The following is a 17,714-nucleotide window of genomic DNA, read 5'->3' as shown; positions in this document are numbered from 1 at the left end:
TCACAAAAAGACACAAAAAGCCTTGAGAGATTCAGTCTTTTTTAATAAATTAATGTCATTCAAAATACAGTGCTAGAACATGATGCAGCTGAACATGCTAGTAAGGTTTGTCATGAAGCACCTGTGTTCATATTAGATTGGCGGCGCCCCGCTACTGCTAGTGGTTCCTGGGATTAATGCCAGAGCAGCACTAGTCATCTGCTCTCCTGCACACACAGCACAGGATATTCCTGAACAATTTGCTCTCCCCCCCCCCCCCAAAAAAAGTAAAAAACCTGATAGCTAAGGGATATCTATACACAATCACACTACAGTAATGCTTGTTATTAAATTAAACAGAAAATAAAGACCTGGTTAATCCACACTAAAACTTTGTTTTACATTGGAAAAAATACATCAGCAGCAGGAAGTAATATACATGAGCCAATGTTATCGTAATACAGAACGTGGAGACATTTAGTGATTAAAGCTCCACACAGACCCGCACTATGAGAGGCTGGCAATTCCTATTGCAAGCCCAGCAACTTAAGTCCACACCTGGTAAACTACCAGCTGCTTGGAAGACCTGTATTCTAAATAGACATGTATAAGTTAGTGAAAATAGACTACACCTAACAATACAGCTTGACTGAACCGGCAGTCATTTATTTTGCCCTGCATGTTACATACAATGGAAGATCTACCCTTCCTACCACAGGTAGATCCATGGGATTTGTTTCTTATTCTTTTAATGGCATTGCTATACCAACATGGATATTAATGTTAAGTGCAGCACAGTCCATTATGCTACACTGACAATTAACTAGCACTTGAGTAGAATATCCAGAAGTAGTTCAAATATAACTGGAAGATACTATCAGAACAATTGTGACATACCGTCCTAGATACAGCTGCTTTTGTAAAGCAAAATTTTCCTGAACCAAGACTTTATAGGACTAGAAGTTAATTCTTCAGACAATAGTCAGATGCTTAAGCTCATGATATACATACAAATTTCTCAATTATCGGAGCATTTCATATTATGGAAGCATATCTGCTCATAAAAATTCACTGAATGGCTGCAAATATTAAGTAGGGCATAAAAATACAATTTATGAAAGACAGGTATAATGTTTCTATTTCCAGCCCTGTTCTTTCATAAGAGTTCCTTCCATGGTAAAATGAGCACAGAATCAGGAATAGAGTCTATAAATTTGGGAGCTATAAGGTAACCATCCCATCCAGCTCAAACTCATCAGGTCCTTCCGCTGAAAAGAGATATGTTGGAGGTTTCCATGGGGACTCCTCGAGGCAAGATGGATAAAGTTTTCCTACAGTGCACCGGAAGTCTTTCCCCAAGTCCCAGAGTACACGCTCTGATATAGACTGTCTCAGAGACCACTGATCACGTTCCAGATCATACTGGTAGGTGGCATACTTGGCTCTCTCATTCATGTGGGTTTCTCGTATAAAGACACACAAAGAATTGGAGATCACAACAGCTCTAACACAAGGATCAGAATAACGCTTGGCAGGGATATTGGCTGCCATTCTCCACTCATTCTTATTCACATCATAGATTTCCACAGTTACGGAAGACCCATCTACAGTGCTAGTTGGGAGTCTTATACCAGAGTTGCTGCCAATATGCAGTCCTCCAATATAGAATATTTTATCACCAAAAGCGGCAGCTGAAGCAAAACATCTACTAGTTTGTCTCATAGCCATTTCTACCCAAGCATCAGATCTGGGAAAATAACAGTACATCAAGTTGTGTGCCATTACATAAATGCAGTTATGAACAGCTACTGCTGTACTCCATTGCCATGCACAAGGCAACGGGCTCACCATGGTCCATTCATCTTTTTCAGTATCATATCTTTCCACAGTTCTCCTGTTAAGTTCACCACCTACACTGTCTCCTCCAATTGCATAGATGTATCCTTCGCAGCAGACCAAAGAAGGTTTTATACGAACAAACAACATTGGGGTCTTTGGAAACCATGTGTTTTGCTGTGCATCAAACCAGTAAAAGCAATTCACAGTTCTGAAGGCAGCCTGAAGTTTGCTACTTTTATTGTGATTGGTCTTTGTGTTTTTCAGAGGAATCTGTCCACCTGCTATGTAGATATCATTATCAGGAGTCACAAGTGTTCCAACCTTATGCAAGTCAGCAGGAGGGTTGCAAAGCTTGTAAACTTTTTCTGCCTGGGGGCTGTAACAGACAGAAGAATAGAGACTACCAGAGCTTTCAGCAGCAGCTTCAATGAATATCATCATCTCCTCTTTAGTCATGCCAAGTCTTGGTTTGAAGAACTTGGGCATAGATTTATACAATCCTTGCACCACCACTGATTTATCATTAGGTGGTAGACCTTGAAACCAGGCTCTCTGTGTTACTTCTGAAAGTGCATCAATTCTGATTTGGCTAAGAACAGAAGATAAATACTGCGATCGTGATTCTGTGTTGTACTCCAGCCATACCATAGCAGCTTCACGAACTGTCTCCTCTTTTTCCACATTTAAATTATCACTGCTTAAAATATCTATCAGTAGATCATGTGACAGTTGCATGAAAGCCTCTTGATGATATACAGCCGTAAACTTGTGCTCTACCATTCTTTTAGCACTCTGTTTTAATTCTTCACAGCTGAAGAGATCAGCAAAACTAAATAACCGCACACAATTTTCTGCATTAATTTTCTTAATTAAATAGTCTCTACATTGCTGCAATACATCTTCTACCTGCAAGACAAAAAGGTGCAGTAAATAGCACAGAACACAATATAGTCCTTCATTTATAAAAAATAAATATAAGTTCAGAGAAAAACTGCACTGATAGTATTACTTACAAGAGATTTTTGACCCCGGAATTTTATTTTTTGCCTTTCAATACAAGAGACTATATAATTTGTAATTGGACACCATGTTTACTTGGCATACAAGTTGCTTGATCCTAAAATTTGTAAGATGCTAACAGTGTCCATAGACCAAAATGTGTTTTCTGCTACCCCTTTATACAACACCATAAAATAGGCTGGGGCAGAATTGCTAAGAATTGGAATCTGACAAAAATCTTAGGACAAATTAAAACCAGTATTTTGGTATAGAGATTAAAGAGCAGTTATCATACAAATTTCATTCAAAATATATCTGATACTCCTACCTGTAAGAAGCAAGCAGTCTCATAAAGCTGTTCTACTGTGCTGTCACTTATTGCCAAGTTACCCGTGTAGGAGTAAGTTATAATGATTTTTAAAGTGGCTGCATCCATATTCCTCAGATGTACGTGTGTTTGCTTACTTTCACTTAACCCACTCATGAACATGGCCCTGAAGAAAAATATATGATATTACAGCATGTATTATTGACCCTATCAGTGCTTTAGGCATCACCTCCTCCACAGAACATGCTCACAAATAAGTGTAAACATTCCTATTGTGCTTTTCTACTTACAGGAATATAAGGATTACCTCTGATTACCATCTAGGATTTAAGATGAAATGTCTGTACAGATAGTTTCTCAAAAGGTACAGCTCCATTGTGCTCCAAACATGAAAAGTGTTTAACATTTAAATGAACATCATATTTTATCCATAAGAGGAAACTCAACCAGCAAAGTTTCAAGCTTTACCAGAAAAAAAGGGGAGACATATTACACTTATTATTACATCTCTCTATTCCTATTGCTAGGCAGTCCAATTTCAAGTTCATTATTTTGTTTTGTTTTTTTAAAGTAATACAATTACTAAAAAAAAGTATTCTATAATTATTCATTTCATAATAACTACTACCCACATTACTTATACAATTCTCATTTGTGTCAGACACCAAATAGTAAACTTTGTTATTATGTTCAGGTAGCTAATGAAGCAAGAACTGTACTGTCATTATAAGTTTTCATAAAAAAAAAAATTAACAACATTGCTTATGAAGTCTCACAAAAAGGTCAGGATTGAAAACTCAAGAGACTTCAATGTTTATTTCCATGGAAATTAAGTTTTCACACTGCAAAGGAAAGAGTGGGAAAAAAAATAAGAGTACTTTAAAAGTAGAGATGAAAACAGAACATGACAGCGCAAAACATCTTATTCCATATGGAAACAAGCACATTAAATGAGTTGAAACAACTCATTGACAGCTTTTCCACACCAATGCCTTATGAGTACTAACTACCCTCAACTATCATTCACTGATCCAAATTAGCATGAACCATTGGAACTCTACAACCAGTTATGAATGATATCTGAAGAAACACATGGAACTTCATAGAGGATTATTCCTTATCTAGTGGTTCCAAATTTCTTAAAACCCCACACAGAAATTCTAGCTTCTATGGTGGATAGAGAGAAGACCACCACCAATTTAGTACAGAAAGCTATAAGCTTGCATAGAAATTCCCGCCTCTAGGAGCAGAAGACCCCAAGGTCACAGAGCGCTGCTAAAAGGAAAAAACTGGTAAGTCACTTCTCACTGGGGAGGTCTTCAATAATATACCCCAGGGTGGTCAACCTTTAATGAGTGCCACAAGTAGCCCAGGCAGCCCCTGTGCGTGACACATGGCAAATGAGAGGGGGTAGGCCACAGTGCAGGGAGCAGAAAGCAGAGAAAGGAGATCAGAGTGGCGCTCAGGAAGGTGCGGGGTTTAATTTGTGGCATGACAAAAAGTTGGCCTTCGCTACCATACCCTAATTCTATTTATAAAAAAAGTCTTAGTCTCCGTCTGGCCATAATGCTTTATTCACACTCCGACTGGTTGTCTCAGCAGCCAATCAGAGTGCTGCAAGAGCATTCCAGGCAGGTTGCAGCAGCAGTGTGGCGGAGTGCTGGTCTCACCCCCGCCCAGGCTCTGCTCCCTGGAGGCAGCGGCATGGGTTGCTGGCTGAGGGAGACAGAGGGGATGGCGGGGCAAGCTCCCCTGCTCCTTGGAGGCGGTGGTGCGGGGGGGAGGGGGCGGGGGGGAAGTCCAGATGAGGACATGGGGGTACAGGGCCAGAGGCTGGGCTCTGTACCCATTGGCCTCCCCCCATCATTTTTGACGGGTAATTTGCTAATACATTTTAGAACTGTGCCAGACAGGACAAAATAGAGTAGTCTAATCTAGTCCAATGGATTCTGAGCTGTAATCCTCAGAACTGAAGTAAGTAGCCTGCAGTTCCCACCTTTTAAAACAAGTGGATGGAGGCCCACAGGAAACTAAGGGTCAACAGTCAGTCATGAATTGATTCAAAAGTTAGGGAAACCACTGGTCTGGCTCACCTGGAAAAAGATGTTCTATGTGCTAAAGGCATTGCATAAACCGGGTTACTTGGACAGAACTAACTCCAGAAAGAGGGCTTATAATCACAAAAATGTTACTTCCTTTCTCCAAACTTCAGTATCATCTGCCTATAACAAGAGATAGGATGCCAAAAATCCTGATTTAATCACTTGATACACCCCTCTGATATTTAGATTTGAATTATTTACTCCAGATTTCCAGCATTAATATGATCTATGAATTGTTGTGCTGTTCATTAATTTTAAATAAACAAGTAGTGCTGCATATAAAACCACCATGTTTTGTTCTGAAGTAATTTCTCATGATTTTAACACTTACCTGAAATAAGAGCTACAGGTTGCAAGAACCATCTTATGACAGGGGAATTCGGTGCCCTCTACAATCAACACTATGTCAGTGAGCAACCGCTGATCATAGAATAACTTGAACTGCTCCAGTAAGGCCACAGCATATTCGGTATTTATCTGCCTTTCGTCCTGGGTAGACATGACTGTATTCCATTAATACTTCCAGAACCAGATTAGAGAAGATGATATATTTCTGCAAAAAGAGGTCAAATGAATGTTTCTGGAGTAAGAAGAAACAGCAGGAGATGTCTGCAGCCTTTAAAATTATAATACTAGGCAGTATTATCTTGGATTCCTAAATCAAGAATGTTTCAGGCTTCAACCAATTACTAGGTCATCACGTTCTAGTTTCGTGTCAGTCTGTTCTGAGACTTTCAAGAGTATCTGCAGGCCTCCTGTTGGGAGTTGTAATGATGCAGCACATGAATGCGTAAGAGCAAGGTCTGAGGTAGATTTTTTGGAAACATCTCGTAATCAGCGGCTGCACTTGAGTGACTGAAAGCAAGAAAAAATTATTGCACATATTAGTACCTTCAAACAAACAACCCATAGTTTCTTCTATCAGTTACCCTGTCCAACTGGCTCCCTTAGAGGAAGTCTAGAAATACAATCTTAAGCAAAGTTACAAAAACATTTCTAAAAGGACATCAAAACATGTGCGAAAGTAACTAAAAGGAAAGCAACAGAGTTTGTACAACCTAAATGCATAAAATAACAAAAAGATAGGTCACTACAACACTAAGATTGAAACTTAATTTAAACTCACAATATAGAGAGACAAAGTTATGGTTCATCTAGCAATATTGTGCATTTAGCACACTGTTTCTCTTTCCAGAGTATTTTAAATGTTTCTAAATAAAGGTAGATGTTCCTTTATTTCCTTCAACCAATACTAAAAATAGCTATCCTATTTTTTTCACACCAATATTAAAACAAACAAAGGTCTTTTGCTTGCGCTATATGCTTTTGACCAAATGAAATTTAACAACAGTACCTGTTTCTATAGTTAAGCAAGCAAAGTTGATTCTCATTTCCCACATTCAACCTTCAGGAAGCCATATCAATCCACCTGTTCTGTGTGTAACATATAATCCTTTCAGAAAAATTCTACTAGTCACATGTGAAATTTTCAGACAGGATTTTGGCAGGGATGGAAAGAATCAATTTTTTTACTCCAGTGCTTGTTTGGATCAGATCTGTCAAAAATGGCTTCCATAATTTTATAGTTGATTTAAGAAGCACCCCTATTAGTAGTTTTAATGTGGCCAACACTACTTACAGTACCACAAACAGAAGGGAGGGGGGAACCCTTTTCATACAACATATGCCTATGAAGTTGAAGCAGCCCAATTAAAATTTTGCCCTGAAGTGGACTCTCAGTCCACATGCAGCTGTGACAAGGAACCATAAGGAGATGTAGGAGAAACCGCCATAAAGTAAAGCCACATAACAGACAAACGGTCTAAAATGGAAATGGAAAGGAGGGAGACATAAATAGACAATCAACCAAGCAATGAAGTCAATCCCTACATGATTTACAGGTCCAGACATTCTCTGCACAGCTTGCAAAACTTGTGGAATCTTAACACAATTGAATATACAGGAAAGTTTCCATGAAAAGCTTAAAGTAAAGACTGGAAGAATCCCTAGAAGAAACTAAATGCTACACTTGAAATTCTAGCGTTAAAGAGTTGGAAAACCCCAAGTTAAGACTCCATTAAAAAATAAATTGATGAAGAAGATTATCTAACCACTCTCAGTACAATAACAGTTTCCAGCCTTCCACCTGATCTTTTCTTTTTTTAAATAGATAAGCAAAGAAGAAAATATTGAATGCCGAAGCCCTGATGTTACAGGGGTACATAACATGAACAGCAACATTTAAATACACTAAGTTAAGCATGTACATGTGTTCAAAGCATTAGGAGCTAAAGTTGCATTTGGATTAAAAACTTTCACTTCAAAAAGTTCTTCAGGTGTTAACTGAAAAAAACTGATTAATTTTCAATAAATTAAATGTTTTGTATATAAAAAAAAATCATTTCCCCCCCAATCTGAACCTAATTTTAAGTTCCTAAAGCATGTTTTTTGAGTCCAAGTGGGCACATCATCACCAGCAGCAAGTAGGTTAGGAGTACAAGTTACATATTAATTTAAAACTGCAAACCCTAATGGAAAACAGCCTGGCCGAGGCATTTCAGCTTCCCTAACTTCTAGAAAATTGACTGAAGATGGGGCTTACTGTAAACACAGCATGAACTAATTGCTTATCAATTTGTTTCTGAATTTGGGTTATAGCATTATGTGAGTGAGTTTCTGGATGCATCTTCAGCATGCACGCCCATTTAAGTGTAAAATATAATGTCCCTGGGGTGTAGGTTGTAGCCGTGTGTTGTCTAAGGACACAAGCAGACAAGGTTCTTTGGGTAAATCCAATATCCCTTATTAGACCAACTCAAATAGTTGGAAAATAGTTGGAAAAAAAAAAAAAAATATATATATATATATAAAAAAAAAATGGCAGCTACTAACTGGCAATGTGAACATAAACTCCAACTGAAATATATATCTCTCTCTCTCTACCATGATCAAATCTTGCACTTAAACAGATAAAAGACTAGCTGGGCCAGTTAAAAATTTGAAAGATTTGAAAACAAAAAACTGATGAAATTTGTAAAAGACTTAAAGGTTAAAATAGAGAAGTCATGGAATCATCACTATTCAAGTATTTTAAAGTATTAGCCAATTGCTCATCAAGAATGATGGGGGGGGAGGAGGGGGGGAAGGCAGCTGGGGTGGAGTGCCACCACCTAACACCCTATGCTGCCCATCACTATTCAAATATTTTATAAACTATTAGGAAAGGAGTAATTAAACGGTGGGAAACGGAAGAGGAAAGATATACATCTTTCTGTAGATTGCTATGAGCTTCTTCCTAAAAAAATCTAAATGAAAAGCAAGCAGGCTAAAAAGCAGATGTAGCAATGTGTATTTGCTAACAGGACTGTCAGAATGTTGCAGTATCTCATTCAATTACTCTAAGATTACCAATTATTGTATAAGTAACTTCTAGAGGTCACACTGATTTGCTACTTTTGTAGAACAACATCTATAAAGGCCCTTCCTGCAGGTTCTGTTGCCCCTGCAATTTTCATTCATTTCAAGTAGATACAGCATTCTGAAGTATGCATGCTTTTTAACTGCCATTAGTTCCATCATCTTTCTCCAATTACAGTCAACCCCAGATACTGTCAAGTCCACTTAATATAACAGACTTTGGTCAGCCCATGCATGTGACATTAACAGGAGCTGTGTACCACATGATGGCATAATGAAAGAGTGTTTTACAAGATAGCAGCAAACTGTAAGAGACCATTTTAGTTCTGAATGTGTATTCTGTTCTAGGTGTTCACAAAACACACTTACGCACGTTCCGATTGATTCCTGAAGGGCAGCACTACACCTATAAAATCGGGGGGGCTAGTATGTATTCTCTCTCCTGAAAATATGTAAGCGTATGTGAAACTATGACACAAAATCTAACAAAGTTAAAAGTTATACAAATTAACGGATGGGAGGAGAAAGTATATTACCATACAAGAAAAACCTGGGAGGGCTTATGCCTCAAGTTCTCCTCCCTCATCACCCCTTTCACAGGTGACACCATACATTAGTGTCTGACAAGCCTCACAATTATTAACAGAATATTTTTTTGCCATCATACCTTTGCATATATTTTTTCTACGCAAAGAAAAATCACTTTGCCAATCACCAGGTATATAAAGTGGTTTAATCTTCGAACATCACTTGATACTTGTAAGATTAGCAGTTTACTTGCCCAGCAGACAGCTTACATTGCTGACCTTATCTCAGGAGCATCAAACATATGGCCAGTAAGCAGATCCAGCCCATGAAGCTACTCCATCCAGTCCACAAGTGTGCCAGTAGTTGGGGGCATGCCCAGGAATGGGTGATACCTGCCAGTTTTCAGGGCTCCTAGGTCCTGCTGGACAAGGCCACCAGTGGCAGGAGGGCAAACGGGCTGTGCTGCCAATGCCTGCTGGCCCATTGTCAGAGCAGTGGGCCACTGGCACCCCTGGCCCCATGAATCATACCCAGGAGGAACCCCACAGTCTGGATCCAGCTGTTTGACACCCGTACAGAAAGTGGCCTATGACAATAGTCCAGAGCAACAATAAGCAACTTCTCACCATTATTATGTATGGAAGTCAGCCACTGATTACGAAAACTGTGATATCATTCCTCTTCATATCACACTCTATCCGTTATCCAGATACAAGTCTCTAACAGATTAAAATGACTTTCAACCAATTACTGAAAGTACCAGTGAATACCAATTTGAGAATGACCAAAACTATTCACACAAATCTGTTTTTCTTTTCCCAATTCATAAGTAGGGGTCTACTTAAATCATAGAGAAACTAAACGATTTTCATGGGATGATCGCAGTATAAATAGAAACTTCAGAGGATATTTCATGGATGTGCTCATACACAACATACAATAAAGTAAATTATATGTAGAGTTGTACATACTAATTTATGCTTACCTTAATAAAAAACATTCTATTAAGGTAAGCACCTATGCTCCAACAGGGGGAGGGAGGACAAGGGGGCTGCCACCGTGTGCATCCCTGGAGCCAAGAGGAACAGCCTGCAGCGAGTCAATTGATGCCCTTCGTGCTGCCCTGCCAATGAGTGCCTTCCCCTCCAGGGCAGGCAGGCTGCGAGGCCAGGCTGCAGTGACAGCAAGGATCGCTGGCTCCCATTGAGGAGCCAGCATTTTATTTTTATTCAGTTTTTATTTTTAAGTTGATTTCACAGGCAATCCCATATTTCATGTTTTCTGAAAAACCTGTGGAATTGCAAATAGAGTAGACTAGACCGTTATTCATAAGAACTTAATTACTCAGAAAGAGAAAAACTCTGTCAGTGTTTTTGTTTAGGAGTGGAAGGTGATAAAGTAGGAGTTGCTATACCAGGGGTGGACAATTATTTTGGATGGAGAGCCACAAAAGGAGTTTTGGTGAGCTGTCATGAGCTGGGTCAGCCCCCACCCCCAGCTATAGCTTACCCAAACTCCCTAAATGGAGGGCCACACTCCCACCCTCACCTGGGACTGCAGCATGCCCCAATCCCCACTCTGCCTGGAGCTGCAGGAAGCCCCAAGCCCACCTGCTCAGAGCTGCAGGAAACCCCAATCCCCACCCCACCCCTCCCCACCCCCGTCTGGAGCTGCAGGAAACCCCAATCCTTCCGCACTCCCGAAACAGAAGCAAGCCTCAATCCCACCCCCCACCCTGGAACTGCAGCAAGTTCCAATCTGCACCCTGACCCAGATGCTGGCCATGTAGACAGTTTACGCCAGCACCCACCTGGCACACAAGAAGCATCCCTGGACGGGCACTGGCATCAGCTGTGGACATGGGAGGCAGGTTCTGGGTGGGGATCAGGGCATGTGCCCATATCTGCAGCTTAGGCCAGCACCCACCTGGTATGCAGGAAACAGCCCCAGGTGGGCACTGGCATCAGCTGTGGATGCAGCAGGCAGGTTCCAAGTGGGGATCAGGGCATCTGCCTGGGTTCACAGCTGACACCGCTGTGTCAGCACTGGGCAGAAACAGTCCCACCTTCCCAGCATCATGCAGCAGCTGGAGCCACCAGCTGCCCATGGATCAGATTGTGAGTTTGCAGCTGCCAGCACATGGGTCAGACACAATCAGTTGGTAGGCTGGATCTGTCCCGTGAGGTGTATTCTGCCCACCCCCCAGCTATACTATTTCCTATTTAGCATGAACTGCTGATTTAAGAATATAAGATGAGAAGGGTTCCAAGGGTCACCGAATCCAGTTCACTGCATCTGCAGGCAATCCTTTACCCAAGGAATTCCTCAAATCATAATTTGATACAGACCTTTAAGTTCACAGTGCAGTTTGGTTTAAATGACTGCTATCAAAACATTGCCTTAAGTGACCTAGAACTCTGCTACTTAGGCTTGATATTGAATGGATGTAATCTCTGTAATGGCATTTCTACCTTAACATCTATAACAGCAATTTTCAACCAGGGGTCCACAGCCCCCAGGTCCACACTGCCCCCACCTCCCCTCCCCTCTGGGGTAGAGCCGCAGCCTGAGGGGAGCAGCAGTCAGGCCACAGAAGCAGGGTAGAGCTGAGGTCCAGTGCGCAAGTGGCTGACAGCAGGAGGATGTGAGAGCAGCACAGAGCCCCACCCCCATACCAGTCTGATATTCCTCAAGCGGCTGGTGGTGCAGCTAATACAGGGGACCTGATGGTTGATGGTGGCGGCGGCGTCTCACTGCCTCGCTCTGCCCTCCCACTGGACTAGGAAGGCAGCTCCTGCCCATGCCAATCCAGCCAGGCTGCAGCTCTGCACATGCTATGGGTGCACATATCTGGGGGGGCACGTGCCCCCCCCCATGCGTCACCTATGCCCCCTCCTGCTTTCCCCACACCTTGTCTATTCACCCCCCCTGCCCTCCCCTGCCTTGCATACTGGATATGCAGAAAAACAGTTTTGTAGCACAGGTGGGCCCTGAAGTTTTTACAGCATGCTAGGGGTCCCTTAGGGGAAAAAAAGGTTGAGAACCCCAATCTATAACATCCTAACGCACACCATAATCCACTGACAGGCTTAGACCGGTGGAGCCTTGCTGACTTCCCAAATCTCTTGGTTCTACACAAACAGCTAACACCACTACTAACATATAGTAAGCAGCACCTCTGTTCTGGACACAACAGGAGGCTGGTCCCAGGCACAGACCGCATACAGCACCCTGCTAGACTGGACCTCCACACTGGCTCTGGGGCCAATCCAAATTGGGGACCACAGACTGCCCCTGCATACCAGACGCTGTGTGCAGGGCTGGTCCACCACTGCGTGCAGCACATAACCTGTGCGAGCCCCAGACAAGAGATGGCTCATGCTGCATAGAAAGCTGATCAGGGACAAATGTACATGAAAGACCTGCTGGATAGGCCCTACACAGGCACTTTATGCAGCATGTGCCCCATGAGGGCTCCATACCAGGGCTGACTCACACTGCTAGTCTGGGCATATACTGCATCAGACTGGCCATGTGCACTGGCTCTGGAGAGTGGGGCTGGCCTGTGGGCCTGATCCAGACCAGCCCCAAAGCCAACATGCAGGGCCAGTCAGGCAAGGCACCACATGTAGCAGAGAACTGATTTGGGTTGTGCACTGCATGTACACATGCACCCAGTCCAGCCTCATGTGCTTCATGCATTTGACACCCATGGTCCAGAGAACTGTGGTCCCCCATTAAGAATACTTTTTGGAAAGGAACATTTGAAGACTAAAAGCTTAATTTAGGTGCAACCCCAGTATCATTTTCTGGAAAATAAATATGGAAAATCTGCCTGTCTCCATGAATGTCACTGGGCTGTGTGAGAACACTGATTTAGCATACAACTCATTACTTTGATATCATTTCAAATAAACACACCATCTTTAGCAACAGGGAAGAGAAGAGAGCAAATTTAAAGGACTGAAAAGCCAAGCTGATTCATGTAAACAGCACCAGATCTGCCCAGTGACAGTGTAATAGAAGACTGCTGAAACATCCTGTTGATGATGGACAGGTCAAAGCTGGACCTGATCAAGAGCAAACATGCTGAACCTGAAGAAGCACACAGTGGGAACATCTGAATATAACCCTTGAAGAGATGAAGTCACTATAGGAGTCTGTTTCAGAATGCTTATATGAAGGAGTTAGCCACCTACTAAATTGCGGGTCAAAGCTGGACTCCCCAGTTCAGAAGAGGTGGTCTGAAACAAACCCACTTCAACGGTCAGTAAAAAAAGAGGTCAATTCAGGTCTTCCGCATCTGAACTGACTTTGGCTGCCAGTGATGGGTAGTTCATACTCTGATTAAGGCGATCTGTTACTTTTCCTTATTCCCTGCTTGACTCGCACCTTAGAAATCTTCTTCAGGAGGACAAAAGTTTCTCTTCTAGGAAATATCACTACCTACAGTAAAAAGATATGCTTTGGAATACTTCATCTAGAAAAGTCAATGTGTAAGTGTCTGCATACCAAACTTTCTAATATTGCATGACACCCCAATAAAGGACCTCATGGAGCCCCAATTGACAATCACTGACCTACAGCATTTCCCACTAGGCATCTATCTGCATCTTCAGTCACTCTTGAAAAGCTGGTCTGTGGTGAGCAGAAACAAAAAACAAAGTAAACAAGCAAATCAATCCACTAACTACAACTTTATTCTCCGTTTTTAAATGAAAAAAAGCCTGAAGACATTTTCCTTAAGTACTCAGTATTTTATTATATTAAATCATTTTAAATGCTCTTTATGTGCATTTTAATTTGAATTCCAAACTCTATCCAAATGAAGTTTGATACACATCACAAAGCAAAAATCTGTACAGTATAGAAAATCATCATTCACAATATTCTAAAATAAAATGTAAGAATGATGAACAATTATTCAAGTTTCCTTATTCCACATGTGATTATTTAAGTATGCTGAAATAATCATATTCCTAGTGAGCGTGCAATACTTTAATTTGGTAGTTTGTTTAGATAAAAGAAACAACTTGCTTTCATAGTTATGCCAACCACTGAGAATTAACTTTAGTAAAAAAAATTAATACAAATAATAAACAAGATTAAAATTAGTCCAGCCTGAAAGAAGTTTCTCTAGGTCTGGATTCTTAAGGAAAAGCTGCAAATTTTGATATGTGCCACAGAACAGGAAATAGGTAATAAGTGAAAGAGGTCCATTCTTTAAAACAGTTTCTCTCAACCATGGAGCCACAGCACCCTGGGGTACCTGGCAATCCTTTCAAGGGTGGGGTGGGGTGCCACACAATAGGTATGCAAACATAATTCACAAGATAAGCCAGAGATTTTAGATGGAAATCCATAATGTCAAAATCATTCTGACATTACAGTCTTCATGATTTTTTTGCAGCAAACTAACTGCTCTATTATCTTTCTGTCGCCAAAAAACAAGTGAAAGCTAAGAGTTGGCATTTCCCAAAGGGTGCCTCAAGTCTAATAAGGTTGAGAACCACTGCTTCAAAAAGATCTGTCATCTCTGATGCTGCCATAGTCACCTCTGAACTGAGTCCAAAACCTTGAAGATACCAAACAGATTCAGCTACTGGAAGAAAAAAGTCCCAAAGAGCTTAAAAAAAAAAAAAGACTGAAAAAGTATAAAAAGTCTCCCTTTCAACTAAGTTCTTCAAACAAGTCAATGCTTCTAACTCAAAGCACTATGTTTTTAGTCTGGAGTGATTTCTGACAGCTAAGGCCAAAGACTTGAAGTGCTATACAAAGCTTAAAACAAGCTTACTCACTCTATACACATCAACTGCCAGTTCCTTTGCTGTCTGTTCAGTGTCAGGGAAGTAGAGAATAAGACTATATTCTGTTCAAAAATCAAACTAGCAGAATATGACTGATGACCCAATGACTGGCCGCAGATTTTGAGTATATACAAGTAGACTTTCCTTCCCCAATAACATCTTGGCTACTTACACATGTAAGTAAACAAAACCAACCAAAACAAAAAAGGTGCTTTACTTTAAACTAAGCACGTCCCTACGCCATGCCTGGCACATGTCCAGAAGAAGCATCACATTAGCAGGACCTTGCTCACGCAAAGTCTGTATAGATCAGGTGCTTCAGTAGAGCTTTTCTGGCGCTTTTATCTAATAGCCTATTGAATCAGTTATTAGATAAAAGGGCCAAAAAGCCCGAACGAAGTGTGCGATCTTTACAGACACTGTGGAGCCAGATAGAATATGATGCCTCTTCTGGTAAAGTGCAGTTTCGGGGTTTGTTTGTTTTTTCCACATCTGCCAGAGCCCCTTGTTAGCATGTTTGTCCAATAAGAAGCCTCAGCATGTCTTATAAATCTAATTTTTTTACCAAGTGCTGAAAACCGGACCAAGGGCATACTTAATCAGATCTGGCAGCCCATCATCACTGTTGAGAATTTTCCTCTCCTTGAACATTAAGGTAAATAGTCAGTCTTTTACCAGTTGAAGTTTTCAACTTGATAGTTCCAAGACAGCTGTTCTCAACCTCTTCAGACTGAAGGCACCTCTGGGTAAATGCCCTCTGATAGTTTTCACTTGTTTTCTGACCGCAGTAAAATAAAACAGCAATTCTTCTGCTTCGGGGAACTCAGAAAGACCACAACAGGTCAGAACATTTTTAACACTGTGGATTCCTATTTGAAATCTCTGGGTTTATCTCATGAATCATATCTGCACACCTTGCAGTGTTACCCCGTGACACCCCTTAAGGGATCTCAAGGCAACCCCGGATACGACAGCACCCTGCTTGAGAATCACATCTCTAGGAGTTAACAGCCTCCATATCACAACCCCTTATCTCAAGTAGTGACATAAGAACAAAACAGAAATGCCCAAACACTCTGAAGTATTCAAATTGGATTTAGCTACTTACGCTGCCGTCAGTTCTACATTAAAAGTGATATACTCTGAAGAGCTAGACAGTTGGAGGTAATATTCAGTCATAAATGATTTGATCTAAAACTACAAAAGCTAAAACTTAGGCCTCTTGATGACATACCCCAATTTCAAGAGCCTCCTTCAGAAAATACTGACTAGCAAATAGCAAAATGCCACTCCTTATTTTGGTCCCATCTTGTAAGATGTTGTGGTACTTTGAAGAACTGCCCTCCTGCCTCCAGAAGTCAAAACAATTAATTACCATCAAGCAAAAAAGAACAGACCCTACGTAGACCCTTACCATCTGGGTCCAGAAGTTAACTGTTTTATGTAACAAATGTAAAAAAGGATGTTTTGCACAATTTTCCTTTAAAAAAATTAGCTTTTATATGACATGCCTCAGCTTTTCAAGGAGACGCTCTGTAACTGCCACATTCCCCCAAATGCTAAATCCTGCAACCTGAATAAAGTCAGGAAAGCAATAAGGCTTCTCAGGAGATTGTCATTATTGCCCAACCTTCTTAGTATGGATCTCTGAAGAGATGAAGCTAAACATTCAAAACAAGCTTTCCAGGCTGGCGTGATTTGATAAAGCAGCAGAAAGAGCTGCCCCCATTTCCTTGGCGGGTCACCCTATGAAGGCCCAGGAGAGTTGCAGACAGACACTGCATCTCCGTTGTGCTAAAATCGAACCCAAACGCCAGCTCCAAGCCAGGCGCAGCCAGGCAGTGTCCAGCGCCTGCCTGGTGAGGCAAGCAGCAGCACTGCATGCAGGGAGCCTGGGAGAAACAGTGCCTAGCGTTTCTACCGTGCAGGCTGGAAATTTAAACAACTGCACGGGGGGGAGGAGACACACAACCCAGGACCACCCCCCCCCCCCGCCCTCCACGGGTTCAAAACCTGCGGCTTAGGTCCTGGCTCCCTTCAAAAACCAGACCAGGCAGCCCCACGCTGCAGAGCCGGGCGGGGGAGGGGGCCGCGCTGGCTGCCGCCGACGAGGCCCCTCCCCGCCACCTCCGGATCCGGCAGCACCGGGCAGGGCCTGGCCCCCCCGCTGTGACGCCTCCCGCCCGCGCTCTGCCGGGGGTAGGGGCGCGGCGCTGCCGCAGTGCTGACAGACCCCCCCCCCCCCCCAGCGCTGCCGCAGCGCCCGGCGCGTAGGGGAAGGGGGAACCCCAGGCCGCGGGCCGAGCAGACGCCGCTGGGGGAGGGTGGCGGGAGCTGCCTCAGCGCCATCTCCCCGCACCCACCTCCAACCGCCGCTCCCTCCTCAGTGCCCGCGCAGGGGGGGGGTCTCACCCAGGCTGCGGCGGTTGCTGCTGCGGAGGCGGCGGTTGCTGATGCTGCTGCGCGCGCGCGCTCCCTCGCCCGCCCCGCCCCTTCCCCTCGCGACAGCCGTTACGACCCTGGGCGCGCGGAGACGTGGGCGCGCGAAAGCGCCCGCCCCCAGCCTGGCCTCGGCGCATGCGCGAGAGGACATTTCCCGCGCAGGCGCGCCGGGCAGCCCAGTCGCCGCTTGGTCCAACGCCTCCGGGACTGCGCAGGCGCGGGCAGTTGAAGGGGAAGCGGGGAGGGAAGGGCTGTGGAACTGCTGAGTGCGCA

General features: G+C 42.9%; 1 protein-coding gene across 3 annotated transcripts; it reads right to left on the bottom strand.

The window, feature by feature from the left end:
- Window positions 1–22: 22 nt before the first annotated feature.
- Window positions 23–17,536, bottom strand: KBTBD2 (kelch repeat and BTB domain containing 2). 3 transcript variants are annotated; one of them, XM_059728690.1, is made up of 5 exons: window positions 17,412–17,536; window positions 13,773–13,830; window positions 5,579–6,102; window positions 3,146–3,311; window positions 23–2,724 (listed from the first exon to the last, which is right to left on the bottom strand). In XM_059728690.1, the coding sequence occupies exons 3-5, from the start codon at window positions 5,746–5,748 to the stop codon at window positions 1,201–1,203; spliced, it is 1,860 nt and encodes a 619-aa protein (XP_059584673.1). In that variant the 5' UTR covers window positions 5,749–6,102; window positions 13,773–13,830; window positions 17,412–17,536; the 3' UTR covers window positions 23–1,200. The 3 variants fall into 3 exon arrangements, with proteins under 3 accessions (XP_059584673.1, XP_019338982.1, XP_014458052.1); XM_019483437.2 differs by lacking the exon at window positions 13,773–13,830 and having other exon boundaries at window positions 17,363–17,536; XM_014602566.3 differs by lacking the exon at window positions 13,773–13,830.
- Between the last annotated feature and the right edge of the window lie 178 nt (window positions 17,537–17,714).

This window comes from Alligator mississippiensis, chromosome 5, assembly GCF_030867095.1.
Source record: "Alligator mississippiensis isolate rAllMis1 chromosome 5, rAllMis1, whole genome shotgun sequence".
NCBI lineage: Eukaryota > Metazoa > Chordata > Crocodylia > Alligatoridae > Alligator > Alligator mississippiensis.
This window is presented reverse-complemented; position numbering and strand designations above follow the sequence as displayed.